General features: G+C 42.7%; 1 protein-coding gene across 4 annotated transcripts in view; it reads left to right on the top strand.

The window, feature by feature from the left end:
• pard3bb (par-3 family cell polarity regulator beta b) overlaps positions 1-14,617 on the top strand; it is a 313,361-nt gene that overhangs the window by 90,207 nt on the left and 208,537 nt on the right. For all 4 annotated transcript variants that reach the window (XM_015359593.2, XM_069196274.1, XM_015359591.2 and 1 more), the window contains one exon: positions 2,974-3,080. In XM_015359593.2, the coding sequence (XP_015215079.2) occupies positions 2,974-3,080 (107 nt within the window). The remainder of the gene's footprint in view (positions 1-2,973; positions 3,081-14,617) is intronic.

Genomic DNA, 14,617 nt, shown 5'->3' with positions numbered 1-14,617 from the left:
CTAAGGCCGGCAATAGCAGGGAGCTCGGGAACAAGCTACCCAGCCATGTTGCTGAAGCCAGCGCCTATTCACGAAACGGCTGGCAGAGATCCTCAGATCAATTAGCTACAAGGCCCAAAAGGGTCTGGAAAGGGGCCACCTGGGCTCCTTTCCTGTGTAACCTGTCTTCTTCTCATTCTCAGCAGTAGACTTCAATTCACCCCCAGTGCTTCCGACATGAACGAACTGGTCTGGGTGTCATACCTGTGGGGAAACTGCAGGTCCGAGATGGAGCTGCTCAGTCCCATGGACGGTCCACCCGCATGTGTGTGTGTACCGATGTGTCCTGGATCCTCCTGACAGAAGGCCGTCTTTGGCACCAGGCGCGGACTCAGTCGTGCCAGGAGCCAAGGAGTCACCTTTGTTCCGTTTCGAGAATTTAGAAAGCCGCGGAATGACACAAGGCCTGAATGACTTTCCTCGCCCACATCTAAGAATCGTCTGCAAAAAAACCTGACACCGTCAGGGCAAAGTGAAAACAGAAACAGAATCTAATTTTTCGGTCTTTAAACTTTGATGTTAGTAAGGTACACAAACATAAGCTATACCTGCGTATTTTTCACTGCTGGAGCAGAAGTGATTTTTTTTTTTTGCCTGTATTTTATGAGCTGTCGGATTAAGTCTTTACAGTTAGGGAAGGAGAAGATGAACTTGTTTTTTTTTTATGATAATGACCACAACCTTTTCTCTATCCTTGGGATTTGTAGCAAAACGCACACTTTTTTTTAACAATGTATTTACAAGGTTTTCAGAAAAGTTCCTTTACATTTGAAATAATTAATGAAGTGATGTTCCAGCAAACATCTCTTGTAAGGTAGTGTGTATGGCTGAATTGTAAAACCTAAAACAGTTGGCACCTTGGTTTTGCGCAGCATAATCTGGAACTTTGTTGGCATCAAGTTGTTACGAATTCCAAAGCTATTTTGTTGTTTTTTGTTTTTTTTTTTACCCCAAGCATTTTCATGTCCATAGTGGTCTTAATTGACTTGTGGTTCCTGGAGGGCCCAGAGCTGCAGGACTCCTGGCACAATGAAGCTACCTGTTTCCTATTGTCTGGCTCTCTCTGGGGGCAATCGGGGAAGAAAGGCTTCAGTGTTGCAGTGCCTTGGGCAGGCCGAAGCCATTTGGAGCAAGCGGAGCCCGTCCTTTCCTGAGCATTCAGGCTAGCAGGGGCACTGAGCTCCCGAAAGATTTGTTCACATGCTCTGTGGAGACATTGACGGGAACCAGCACTCCTTTTACAGTATCTGTTGTTCCCGCAGAAGTCATGAGTGTCTTGAGAACACAATTTAAAAATAAAATTCCTCAATCCCACCCTACTAATCCCTTATTCCTTAATCACATGTATTTCTCTCCCTTTATATCTTCTACTATAACTCCCTTTAACACTTGGTGTACTGTGTTCCAATCACTAACTTTAAAAATGTTAACTTATTTTTAACTTTGTTGAAATAATTAGCATTCTCCCAACAGGTTTCTCGACTAGCTAAATATGAGGAGGAAAAAATACAAATTGGGACTTTAGACAACTAAGTCTAGCAAAGGCTTAAAAACTTTTAAATTTAAAGTTATCCTTCCCTTTTAGAATTTCAGACGTCTTGTGTGTCTAGGCGTAAGTAAGATATTCCAACCAAAGCTGCATGTACAGTAGCAATGCAGAAGTTCTTTTAATTTTTTTCTGAGGCAGTTATCGGCTTTTCACTTTGTGAAACGCGCAAACAAATCGTTTTCTTTCATGCGGGCACCCTCCCTGTCTTCTGTCGTCTTAGTATAGTGTTAAGAATTCAGAACACAGTCCCCGCCAGTTCTGTGCTTCGAAGTCACGAGCTCCAGAACTTTCGGCTGCTTGCCTCCCAGAATAACTTTCATTACTTGTGAGGACTGAGGCAAATATCAAACCTGCGTTTGACATTTGATATTTGCCCGATTTCTTTGTGAGACTGCTCTCAGTTTCGATATTGTCTATCTTATACAAGTGCAGTCCATGCGAGCCTGCAGGTAAAGGCACGCTCCAAGCCTAGCCATTTTTTATTTTAACCCTCTTGGTGAGGCCTTTAGTTTGTCCTGTTTTATCTTTCTAGTTTTTAAAAATATTGCTTGTCGGTCCACAATTCAATGCGGATACCTACAGTACCTGAAAAGGAAATTTGGAAAAATTAGAGATGGTGTCTTAATGATCACTGAAATCAAAGCAGTTTTCCTAAAAAGGACCCTCCACTTTGAAAGGCTCATGTTTTAAATGAAAATCTCTCTTTACAATTTGCAGAAACTTTCTATATTAATGATATTTTCAGAGTGAGAGAATAATTTATCCTATACAGAATGAGTGTTTGGAACCATTTATGCATGTAAAAGATGCAAGGATGTTATACAATATATATGTTTACAGTAACAGGACAGTATGTGTCAGAGTAGAGAAAGGGTGTTAAATGTCAGCATCATTGTCTGGTGTTCTTTTGAAGCTGAGCTCTCGGTTAACTGAAATGGCCTCATTACTGTCTCAACCGGAGCTAACCAAGTCTTGTAAAGTTGATCGTTTAAAAGACACGCTTGATTTAAAAGGATGTAAAAACAGAGGTTTTCCAAGGCCAAGATGGAAAGTGATAAACTTTTCCACTTGGGCAGATGAAAAGAGTTCGAGCTTAGGAACGACTTGGATGGAAATAAAGCCTGGGAGTGCCTCTGGCCCAGCAGGAATCGAGTTAGATGCCTGGAAATGAAGGAAGGTTGTCCAGGCTTTCCTCCTGAGTACTTGTTTGGATGAGGAGTTGTATTATAAATACCGGACAGAACAAAAGAACAGGGTTGATTCACAGGGTGGTGGAGGTGAGGATGGGTGGTTTGTATTGCTTCCCAATGCCTCCCTTACAAACTCACACACACGGACTGTACTCGCCTCTAACTGGTTTCTTTGGTGTTGATCCTTCTCTGTAGATACCCCTCTCATGGTGAGAAGCAGCAGTGACCCAGCTCTAAGCCCCCCTATGGAAGGGAACGCAGGGGTCACCCAGTCGGAGGACACCAGTGTGCATTTTGGCATGGTAAGGTCTCCAGTACTGCTCTAAACCAACAGAAGGAGCCAGACAGGCAAAAACTGCAGCCTCCTCCTTGTGTTCAGCCATTACAAACCTGTTCAAGCCCTACTACATTAAAGTGAACCAACTTGACAGCAAGACTTCAAGCAATCTGCCAAAGCAGAAATTACAAGCCCAGTATTTAATGATTGGGTTTCTATTAAACAGAAGAAACAAACTAATACTGGCTCTTGAAATCTATGAGCTGGGCCCTGATATCGATGATCACTCAGAAAGTGTAATATTGTCTAATAAATGTTATGCAGTGGGAGTTTATCTGCTATACTTTCATGCACAGTGGTATTCTTATTCATGCTTGGTACAGTACAGCACATAACACCACACAATGTAGACAGTACATTACAAAAAACAGAAAATAATAAAAAGTGACTGTATGTAAAGACAGTAAACAGAACAATAAGAGGTATCCGAGTCAAAAGTGTATTTAATATCTTTATGATAGCTATTTAATATACACTGGCAGAAGTAGGTGGCATGCGACATCTTCAATATCTTTCTCATTTACATACGAATGGGCTTTATAGAGTCCTGGAAGCCTAATGATTAGCCATTCCCTTTTCTAAAAAGCACTAAGCTTAGAAGGGAGTTACCTTCAAGAAGTGTGGAGGCAGCCCACAGCAGCCTACATTTGTATTAAACAGCAAAGTGCCTTTCATCACTGCTAATGCTGAGCAATAATGTCCAGGCTCAACCCATGATCCCGTGCTGAAAACAGGAGCCTGCCAAAGAAAAGAAATGCACTTCATCTTTGATGTGGCTGCCTCAGTATTTTCCTGCAGTGTGAATAATGCAGCGTTCAGAGTTTGACACGCTGTGCTGTTTTTGCCCCTTTTTCGCTGCCATAATCCACAGGGAAGTTTTTCTTTAACCATGGCAATTTTGGTTATTTCTTTTTCAGAGCTTACTCATTAGTTATCTAGGTTTATCAACTGAGGTGGCAGTACACTCTGGAACTGGTAGTGTTGGCATTGCTTGGCGTTTCTGGGAACCAGGAAGATAATGACCAGCACATGGAGATCATCATATTGCTATATAACGTCCTGTTACATACTGTAAACAGGCTTTAGCTTATTTAACCAAAAATAACACCAGTGGCAAGGGTGAATGAATTAACATATAATATATTATTGGCCAAAAAGTCTATGGTGATGTCCGATAGTTTATCAAGTGGGCTCATTGGTCTAAACCAGTTTTCCCATTAATTCAGTGCTCTGAGTTTTTTTTTCTTGTCACATATAGAAGAAACAAAAGGCTTTTCGATGCCATAAATAATTGAGGTTAAACTAGACTGGCGCGTGTAGGGGTGCCTGTGTCTTTCATGAGCACCTTGGGGAGCTGTTGTTATATCCTCTTGCCTCGTGTTCTCGGGATTTAGCAGGGCTTTTTAAAAAATCTGTAGCCTTGCCATTATCTGCCCAACCTTGCCTCCCAATAAATGCTCTGACGTTTGCAGATTGTGCCCCAAAACAGTGTTCTTTTGTGGGGAAACTGGGCAGCATTTCCGTAATAAATGAATGTCTTCTACACAATGTAAAATAAATTCTGTGCAACCATTTATATAACCCACCCCAAATTAAATTAACAGGTTATAGACCCCCCCCCTACACACACACAAAAGAATAAAATCACAGAGCTTCTCTTTTCTTTTAGCCACCCAATATTTTCTCAGCTATGCCTAATGGACTGGCTGAATATAGATGGCTTTCTTTTTATTCTTGTTGCTTTTCCATTTCCAGAGTGCCTTTTTTTGTTTTGCTTTGCAGGTCTTTAAAGGAGGGTGGTATGGATGTTTAATGCACTTTGTATCTCTGTATCCTTGTTCTTAGTCTTTGTTCTCTCCCTGCCACCTGCCTCAACAAACAAACTGCAAAATATAGCGGTGAAGTGCTCTACTTGGTGTCTCATAGCGTGCCAGGCCTCTGTGAGGGGTCTAGCTCTCTGAGTGATGCTGCTTTTAGTTCCAGCTGAGCCCCAGTTCCTCTCACACCCTGTTTGAGCTTTGAACCATCAGGAGAGCTCGCCAATGAAACATTTATACACAGAGATCAACTGGAAAATGGTATGGTTGGGTGACCTTTCAAAGAATATTTTCAGATTTGCCTATCTACAGTAGTTGTGTGTCTGTGTTTACTTTGATTAATCTGTTATGTGCCTATAGATGTAAGATTTTTTAAAACTGAAATATCAGATTGCCAATCATGCTTGTACTGGGTTTATGTATGGTGACAAATGCACGTCACAAAGAATCAGATGAGGATACTGTGTAATTTCAGTAATGTCACTTGTCTGCAACTACAATTATTAAAGCAAGCATGTGTGTGTGTGAGGTTTGCACTGATCAGTTTAAAGCTGCTTTAAATTTAATCAAAGCAAGGGTGCTTTTCATTATCTTGTGTTCAATCTTGTCGAATTCTGTTGGGCTCTGATGTAGTAGGTGTAAACAGGAAAGCAGTATTTGGATTTCTGAACATTATCTGGTGCCTTTGGTTTCAGATAAAGCAGTTTCTTTCAACAGGTGACAGATCAAGGCAGGAGATACCAAAGAGCTCAGTGGCAAACCGGTGATCATTAGCAGAGATTGTCAACATTCTCAAGAGGAAAGCCTGCCTTTGTCTTTTTCATAATCTTGATATGTGACAGCAGTTCAGAGATGTCAAACACTGCCAGAACGAACCATGCAGTACTTGCCACAGCGTGCAATTTTAAGCACCAGCATTCAAAGAAAGGTCTTCTTGTTTTTCTCAAGGAGGAATGTGCTGTTGCTGGTGCTGTGTCGTTAGCTAGGTGTCTGCCTAGGTGGAGAGTTTAGAGTTTTGCTCTTTTCTGCTGCTTGCGGTAGCAGAACTACAATTCCCATCACCCCCTGGGCCTGTGAAGAGAGCACACGGCCATGTTGCTCCTTAGAGAACCTCTCTTATGTTCTTAACTTTTACACTTAATTAATACAGTCATTGCTTCCAAAAATTGAGTTACTGTGTATGACTAGCATGTTGCTTTTTACTGTGATGTTAGTGTTCCTGGAGTTTACCATTAACCTGTCGGTGGAATTAGACTGTACAAAACTTGCAAGGTTTTGTATGAAAAAATTCCTACTGGTCTGATTAATGACGTCTAAATATGTATTTATGAGAATATTCTAAATCTTATAGTCACATACCCCTCAGTTTCTTGTTTGGAAATCCCAGATATTGGCTCCCTTGTTCCTTAAAAAGAAAAAGTCCTGTTGATATCGGATGAAGTTTTGTACTACTGAAGGTGAAGGTCTGTGTCGTGGTGGTATGATTTATTGATGGAGGGAAGAGTCCTTTTGTCTGGGAGTTTGCATTTAATGAGTCTTATCCGGGATGCTGTTAAATAAGCCCCAGTCTCACTTGCCTCCTGACAGCTCCAAGATAAGGGAGGTGCTTTAACAGAGACAGATAACCCTTGTCCCTTCTTCAGGGGTCAGAAGCCAAACATCTGTCCTGGTGGCACCCCTGAGGGGGGCATCAGTGTGAGACAGGAAATGACCCCCCTCCCCCACCCTCTCCCCCTGTGTGTGACTGACAGCAGTCTTCAGAGAGAGTGCATCTCATAGAGGCACACAATACTCGCTCGGTGTTGCAGAACGCTTCCCAAACACTTTAAGGGGCACAAGAACACCAAAATCTGTGTTGACGTTGGATTTTACACATGTAACATGAGCACCCTCCACCCTCATCCTCATATTGTGTTTTTTTTTAAAAGACGTTCTGTTGTTGCTGCCTTTTTTTTTAAAGCTGTTAACACCTGTTCTCTGTTTATCCTCTTAGATCTCAGAGGCCCAAGCCACTTCAGCTTGACTTGTTGCTTTTCCTTCCCTGCCCCACCTTATTCCTCTGGATGTTCAGGTTTTTTTTTTAATCCGCACGGTTTTCTTTCTCGCAGTAATGCGTCTCCGAATTGCTTCATTGGCCCTGGCTGGGTTCTTTAATCGAGTGTCGCTAACCTCTCTGGTGAACTGGAGAGAGCCAGGCAAATTGCTGGCGGGGTCACCTGGGATTGCTGATGAATTAGTCAGGTGTCTTGACACCACTTTGAGTCTTGGCCAGTCTCCACAAGACTTAATAAAACGGACTTTAAAAAAGTGCGGCACAATTTCTGTGCAGTGAAATATGAAGGAAAAGACCCTCCACCCTCAAAAATTTAATTTTTTTGTATTGGTTGATCCAGTTACACCAGAGCACATTTATCTGGTGGGATGTTTTTCAAAGGCTAGTACACTATCCTGCCAATTTGAGTCTTTCACTTGCAAATGTTTAGATTGGTAAACATTTTGTCAATTGCTAAAAGGCAATTTGCAAAGATATGTTAATTATATCTTTAATTATTTCTTAAGTGGAATGTACAGACACGGTAAACATTGCTATTGTGCTGCATAAACACAATAATGGCAAGATTTTGTAGCACATGGCTCTACAAGAGAGCAGATCATCCTCACTTTTTCTGGTTGAAAGCATTCCAGCGCTGCCTTCACAGACAAAGGGAAGCCAAGGTGGCTGGGTAATTTGTCGCAAGTGGTTGAGAAGGGAGAAGAGCTGCTTTTTCTTACAGTGCAACACTCTCCACAAGACTCTCTCTCCCTCTGCCTGATGGAGCTGTGTCTGTATTGTAGAGCACTGTCTGGTAACAGTTGCTAATTGGCATCCTCACAGCCTGTATCCAGAGGCGTTTGATGTGGGAGAAGGAGCTTGCTCCTTTAGGACAGGGCAGGTGTCCTTTAGTGGTGTACATTGCCTGCTGTATGACTTCACCATGGTGAGTTTTGTAAATAGCAGTATTATGTACTGTATAGATATATTTTAACTGCAGAGCCTTATACTGTCTCAAACATAGTGGTTCATGTGTCGATGTCGCCAGGAGGCAAGCGTTTTTATTTTCTGCTCATTAAATTTTGCAGTGCGTCAGTTAGACGGGTCTGTGAAGCCTCAGCCTGTGTCGGCCCCAGTGAAACCGCGTGTGGCATATGCAAGGGTTCTTTAATGTGGGTCACTGTGCCAGGGTCTCCCCTTGTCAGTCATGGTGCGTGTGGGTTTCTGAAACCCCTAGAGACCTGCGTTCCCAGTGCGTTTTTTTTTTTAGCATTTTGCCAGCGCCCACACCACGCCTGCCCTGGAAATGAAATTGAAGGCTTACAACTAAACTTTTTTTTTCCTCTGTGTGTGTGCGACCAGCGAGGAGCGTCTTAAAGAGCTTTTACAAGTTTTTTTTTTACGAGTAAGGCTGGATTCCTTACAAAGCACATGTTCAAATTATTCTGCGCTTAAACGAAACAGCCCTCATTTACAAACACCAATTAACGCCAGTTTCATTATATTAATCCTCCCCAACTCAGTGGGAATAATCAAACCTTTGACAGTTTTAAGCAAGATTCAATGAAGCGCGACAGGAAGCTCAATCTTCGTTACAGAAAGCAAGGTAGAGTGGAGCTCATTATGCTCTCGCAAGCTCTCTTGCTTTAACAGTAGCTGAATCCATAGGAAACCACAAAGTACCGTCCTGTTTTGTTTAGGATGGCTGGGCCGTCCTCCCTCACTTTAAACACGTCCGCCTGAAAGATTTCACAAGCCCTGTGCTGTGAGAGAAGATGGAACCTTCAAAGCTTTCTCCTGTCCCGGCCATCCATAAAGTTGACAGCCTTTTAACTTGATCCATGTGAGCGCCCCCCCTCCCTTGTAGTATCTGCAGTCATGTTTTGATGACCCTGGAGCGCCTGTTTTCTGGGCCTTCCATAGGATTTAAAGCCCTGTGAAATAAATTGTCCTAAGTGTTGTTGTAACCGAGCTGTGCCTGCTTTCATTAGATTGGGTGAAGTGTAGGACTATGTCTGGGAAAATAATTACTTGAGGGAGTATTTCTTTTAGTTTGCTCCTCTGTGTCTTCATTTTCTCCTTCTTTTCCTGTGGTACTAGACAAAAAAAAAAGATTAGTAGCTTTCCTTGCCACATCAGTGTAACTTGGTAATAAGAGGCGACATGAATATTTATGTTTCTTGTTTCAGTTTGGACTCCAACTGGGTCCAGCCAATCACCAGACAGTTTTTAATCTGTAGGCACCCTGGTTAGGGGGAAAATTTAGCGTTGCCCACAGAGGTTGCCGTCTGGGATGGTGGGCAATTAGGTCACACGGGATTCGGCGAGTTTAGCCCCTTTCTTTGAGAGACCACGCTAAGAAAAGGGGGTCTCTTTTGAGGGAGGGGGGAAAAAGCAGTAAGGAAAACAGGTAAGAGTGTTTAATTGCTTCCTGTGGTGGAAGCCATTTTCTGACCCTGGATCTATCGTATTCAGGAGAGAGACCCGATACTAAAGAAATGTCTCTTTGAAGGGCCTTGTGAAAGAACAGCTTAGACCGACTCCCAGTGCTGCAGCTCAGAAATCTAATCTTTATTCTTCACTTTATGTCAATGAAATTATAACGTGTGCAATTAACTTTGTTCCTTGCGGTTCTTTTTCCTCGGTCTCAATATCTTTAACGCTCGCAAAATGAACCGGCGCAGGCTGTACTGCGAGCAACAGATCTGGAACCTTGGCTTTTAAATGCAGTTCTTAGCCTTTTCTATTGATCCTGTCATCCAAAAGAAAAGTTGAAACAAGTTATTGTTTCCAGCGTTGGAAGTGTGCATCTAATACGGTTTTTGAAAGGAAGGCTTTGAAATGCGTTCGGCAGTTGCCAACAATGGCACAGAAAGAAGAGCAATGAAAGTGTGAAAATGTACAATGTTAGGAAATGACTTCTGTAAATTGTGATTTTGAAATTATATGTTTCGCAGCTACCATTTATATGTCGGTGTAGGACTTCCGTTCATACTGCATTGTAGTGTGACTGCTTGTCACCTCTTCAGAGCAAGGGTCTTCTTGGAAATGAGATGTCTAAATCACAAGCTCCAGCACAAGGAGATGAGCACAAGTAGCTGTAGAGAACTGTGAAATTACAGGGTTACAAAGTGCTCATGCAGATCGTGTTTGAGATGGTGGTTTTATCTGCTAATTGTAGACTATTCAGTAGGACTGAAGGGAAATAACGTCTTTGTGTGCTGTTGATTGAAATAATGGGGCAGGATAATTGTTCTTATTGTCACTTACAGCTTTGCGATGAATAGGAGAACTATAAAGCTGTCCATTACAAGAGTTTCTTGAAGATTAAGAACTAGTCAGAGAACTCTGGGTTTTGTGAACAAGAATGTGAATTGTTGCAACTTCACAAAAGCATTAGAAGATCTGTATTATTATTTAGCTCTGGTTAAAAAAAGAGACATTTTGAATACTGCTATGTTTGAACAGCCCAACTATTTTTTTTAAACAAGCCGCACTGCACATCAAGAGAAACCTTTTAAAAATGAAAGCATGTGCATTACAGATATTGATGAAATATTTGTGGCATCATAGCAATTATTTAATTGCCTCATTGGAAAGAGATGAGCAGGGACAAATGATGAGGTTTTGTAAACTGTTGAATATTAAATCAAGAAAGGGAAATGCAGAAAGGAGCCAACCTTAATGTAGCAGTCTGCAGGTGACAGGCCAAAATCTAGAAGAGTCACAAGTCACAACACATCGCCTGACATTGACATATCTGGTTGCTCAATCTTTGTGGTCTTCACACTACAATTTCCGCCTACCGAAATGCCCGGTTGCAACAAGTGGTTGATGGCAACATGGCTACATGGTGCTACATTGATCAAATCAGCCAGCAGCCATATCACCCTACAACTCGCAACTGACAAACCATTGATGCTCAGCAGGTCTGAAACTGGCCAGAACCTGGATGGGAGACCTCCTGGAAAAAACTAAGGTTGCTGCTGGAAAAGGTGTTAGTGGGGCCTGTAGGGTGCGCTCACCCTGCAGTCTGTGTGGGTCCTAATGCCCCAGTATAGTGACGGGGACACTATACTGTGAAAAGGCGCCATCCTTCGGATGGGATGTTAAGCCGAGGTCCTGACTCTCTGTGGTCATTAAAAATCCTAGGACGGTTCTCGAAAAATGTAGGGATGTTACCTCGGTGTCCTGGCCAAATTTCCCGTTGGCCGTTACCAATCGTGGCCTCCTAATAATCCCCATCTCTGAACTGGCTTCATCACTCTGTTCTCCCCTGATAGCAGATGTGTGGTGAGCGTACTGGCGCACTATGGCTGGTGCATCAGTGCATCATCCAGGTTGGTACTGTACATTGCACAACGTTCCAACAGTCTGCACATGTGCTCACGCTGCTCGTGATACCACAGCCTTCTTGCGAGATCAGACAGTGACAGTTTTGGTGTCGTTGTTGAACTCGCCAGGAGTACAGAGATGTACAGCTCGTGTTGCTTTCAATAGTGCTCATTGTTAGCTTGTGACTTGGTACTGTATACCATCAATTGATGGAAAGTATTAATCTGCCTAATTCTTCATCATCACTGTTCAATAAAATGTCAGTGATCCTGTTATCTTGTAAATTGGTTGCAGTTCCTTTAATAATAATAATAATAATAATAATTGCTTACACATCGGCGATAACAAATTGACATTTTGAAATACTTTTCACAAAAGATCCACTCGCTAAAAATAGTATTGTGCAAAGTACAGACAAAAGGTACAAATTAAGTTGCCTTGCATAAAGGCGTGAGCTAAGTAATTATGAAATAATATTTCTGATCGCAAACAAGAAAATTAACCCTTGATATGTTCATTTGAATCAAATATTCCTTTAGCATTGTAATAAAAATAGAAGTTATTTTAGTTGAATTATCATTGTTTGCTACTGTTTGTTCCATATTAAAAGAAAGCAAAGCATTTTCTTGTAGTTTATTTTGTGATCTTGGCAGTTTTATCTACCATACAAAATCTGGATTATTTTTATTTAATATTACCATGATATGAAAATGGGTGTGTATTCAATCCTGATCTCAACATATCAGCCTGTTCTGGGCCTCACCTAGTCTGTTTTGGTGTTAGGCTATTACTGTCATTTCTTGGCACATGTGACATCTCTCATCAGTTACTCTGCAATTAATGTAACTTTATTTATCTTTCTCAGATATGTTTGCTAGCATTAGATTGACAGTCGTTCTATGAATTGTTTTTCACCTAGTTCTAATTCATTTAGAAAAGCAAAAAAAATTGTTTCATTCGTTCAGTCACTCAGGTACCTGTTCAATTATTTCAGTTGCAGTTTAGGTCATTACCAAAGGTTTCCCTTGAGATAATTCCTAGCTTTGACTAATTGGTCTGGGAGTATTTGTCTTATAAATTCTTTGGGGTTTAATAGTTAAAAATATATTTGTTTTCTTTTTTTCAGGTATAACCTGAATCTTCATTCTTCTTATTTATAAGAATAGGTCGAAACTATCTGTAATTTGGAATTAATTAGCCTTAATTTTTTTTCTTATTTAAACCTGGGTTGTGCCTTTAGATTTCATTTTTATTAGTGGCTTCTTTTTACAGTAGATGATCTGATTAGTGCTTTTACTGCTGTTGACAGTAGCCCTTGTTCTTGGCTGAGCACATCTGCTCAGTAATAACTTCTGTAGGGACCTGCTTAAAGATGATCAAAACAACCCCACAGGGAGGTGCTGCAGAGGTTTTCTCTCCCAGTGCAGAGATCTCTGGGTTACTGGACCAGCCATTTTTGTTTCTGCGCATCGCAGTCTCCAGATTTGTACCGATGCGCGGGCACGCACAAGTACACAAGTGGCCGCTGGTGTATCGCACCCTAGTTTCGTCCTGTTCGGTTTGCTCTGCCCGGAGAGAGAGAGCCATGCCTGTCTTGGGTTTGTGCAAAGTGACCATCTGGTGGAGCTCTGTGCCTAAGAGCTGTCTCCAAATTCAGCTGACCGCTGCGATTTCCATGGGCTAAAATTTGATTTGTGATCAGCAAAATTGGAGGAAAGATACTCTGACAAAAAAAACCTAGAAACATTTGCAGACTTAATGTACACAAAAAAGTGTACCTATGCCTGCTTTAAGCAACACAGCCATAAAGTAGCATATGAAAACACTTGGATTCTCTTTTGTTTATATATGTTGTGGTATTTGCATAGAGCTTGATTGATTCACTCATTCTTCCTCATTTGTTGGCAAGCCTTGTTCTGCATTTGCATTGTATCGGATGTTAAGTATTGCATTCTTGAGGTTCAAAGTAAAGTCATGTGAATTTGGAATCAATTCAGGCTTGCTTGGAAATTAACAGTTGTTTCTCTCTGAGCCTTTGCTTTGTTTTAGCTATGGGGAAGAGCGAGTTAGATTTATGTTTTTTAAAGTGCGCCCAAAGAAAACGCTTTAAATAACGGCCTAAGAAAGTCTTGAAGATATCTTCTAGCAGTACTACTGATACACCTAGAGTCGTCGGAGTGAGTGGCTATTTATGCCTCCGATTCCTCACTGTCTGCAGGCTCTGATCTGTTTTGAAAGATGTCCTGGCTAAAGTGCTGTGTTTCAGCTCAATAGCATAAGTACTTCAGAAGGACGTCCCCCAGCTTAGGGGAGCTTTCAGAATAAGACTGCTTTTAGTGAAAACGTGAATCAATCATCTCCCCCCACCCCCCCCCCCCCCAACACTTTTCTCTGGGGGAAGAAAAGAAAATGTCAAATTATTTGGTCCTTATGGTGGCCTTACCGCATCACACCCCTCTGCTTCTCCCTGATCGCCCAGGAGACAGGATCCGCAGGGCACCTGTCTTTAATGAAACGTCTCACACTACCAGGTGCTCTGGGGTATATAAACTCTTGGCGATCTGGTGTTGACGTGAGCTTCTCTTGGCTTCCTGAGCCACCTTCCAGCTTCCCCAGGGAGTCCCCCTGTTCCCACCTTCCTGTTTCCTTGCTGCGTCTGGACTCTGCGGCCATGCTGTCCAGAGGATTCAGGGTGCGGAGGGTGGAGCAGAGGTGGGGACCCCACTTCAGACGACTCCCTTGGGCCCGGTCTTGGGCATGCCTCCCTAGTCCATCATGACGGTGCGTGCTGGCCTGGTCTCGGCAGCGGGGGAGGGGTCACCTTTGCCACAGTCGAAGGGTCTGCTACCCATTCGTCCCGGTCCTCAGTGAGACTTCCGAATAAGTGCCCCGACTTTGAGTATCCTGCCTGGCCTCTGAGGTCGGACCGCTCTGCCCTGCGCTACGCTCCCGAGTAAGCATAGCTCCGGAGCCACCTGCTGCTTCTTCGTGCCCTTCACCTGACATCCCTCCACTTCTTCCTTGCACACCAGGTCCAGACCACCTGCTTGCACCCAGTGACCCAACTGCTAAGAATTCGGAGTTTCGTCAACCCCAGATGGTTCCTGCTCTTAGAGCCTGGCCGCTGATTGCTCGGACTTTCTCACCTCGGGCCACTCCACCCGGGTCTTCTTGGGTCCGTAACTCCTCCACGTCCGCTCCTGGCCCCTGACGCCCTCGCTCTTGGGTCCGTTGCATTTTTAACAATGTAAACATTTGCGTATTGCATTTGCAAGTTGGTGAACCTGTCAGTTAAAAAACCCAGTCAAGCAAAGTTGC

This window comes from Lepisosteus oculatus, chromosome 12 (genome assembly GCF_040954835.1).
Source record: "Lepisosteus oculatus isolate fLepOcu1 chromosome 12, fLepOcu1.hap2, whole genome shotgun sequence".
NCBI lineage: Eukaryota > Metazoa > Chordata > Actinopteri > Semionotiformes > Lepisosteidae > Lepisosteus > Lepisosteus oculatus.
This window is presented reverse-complemented; position numbering and strand designations above follow the sequence as displayed.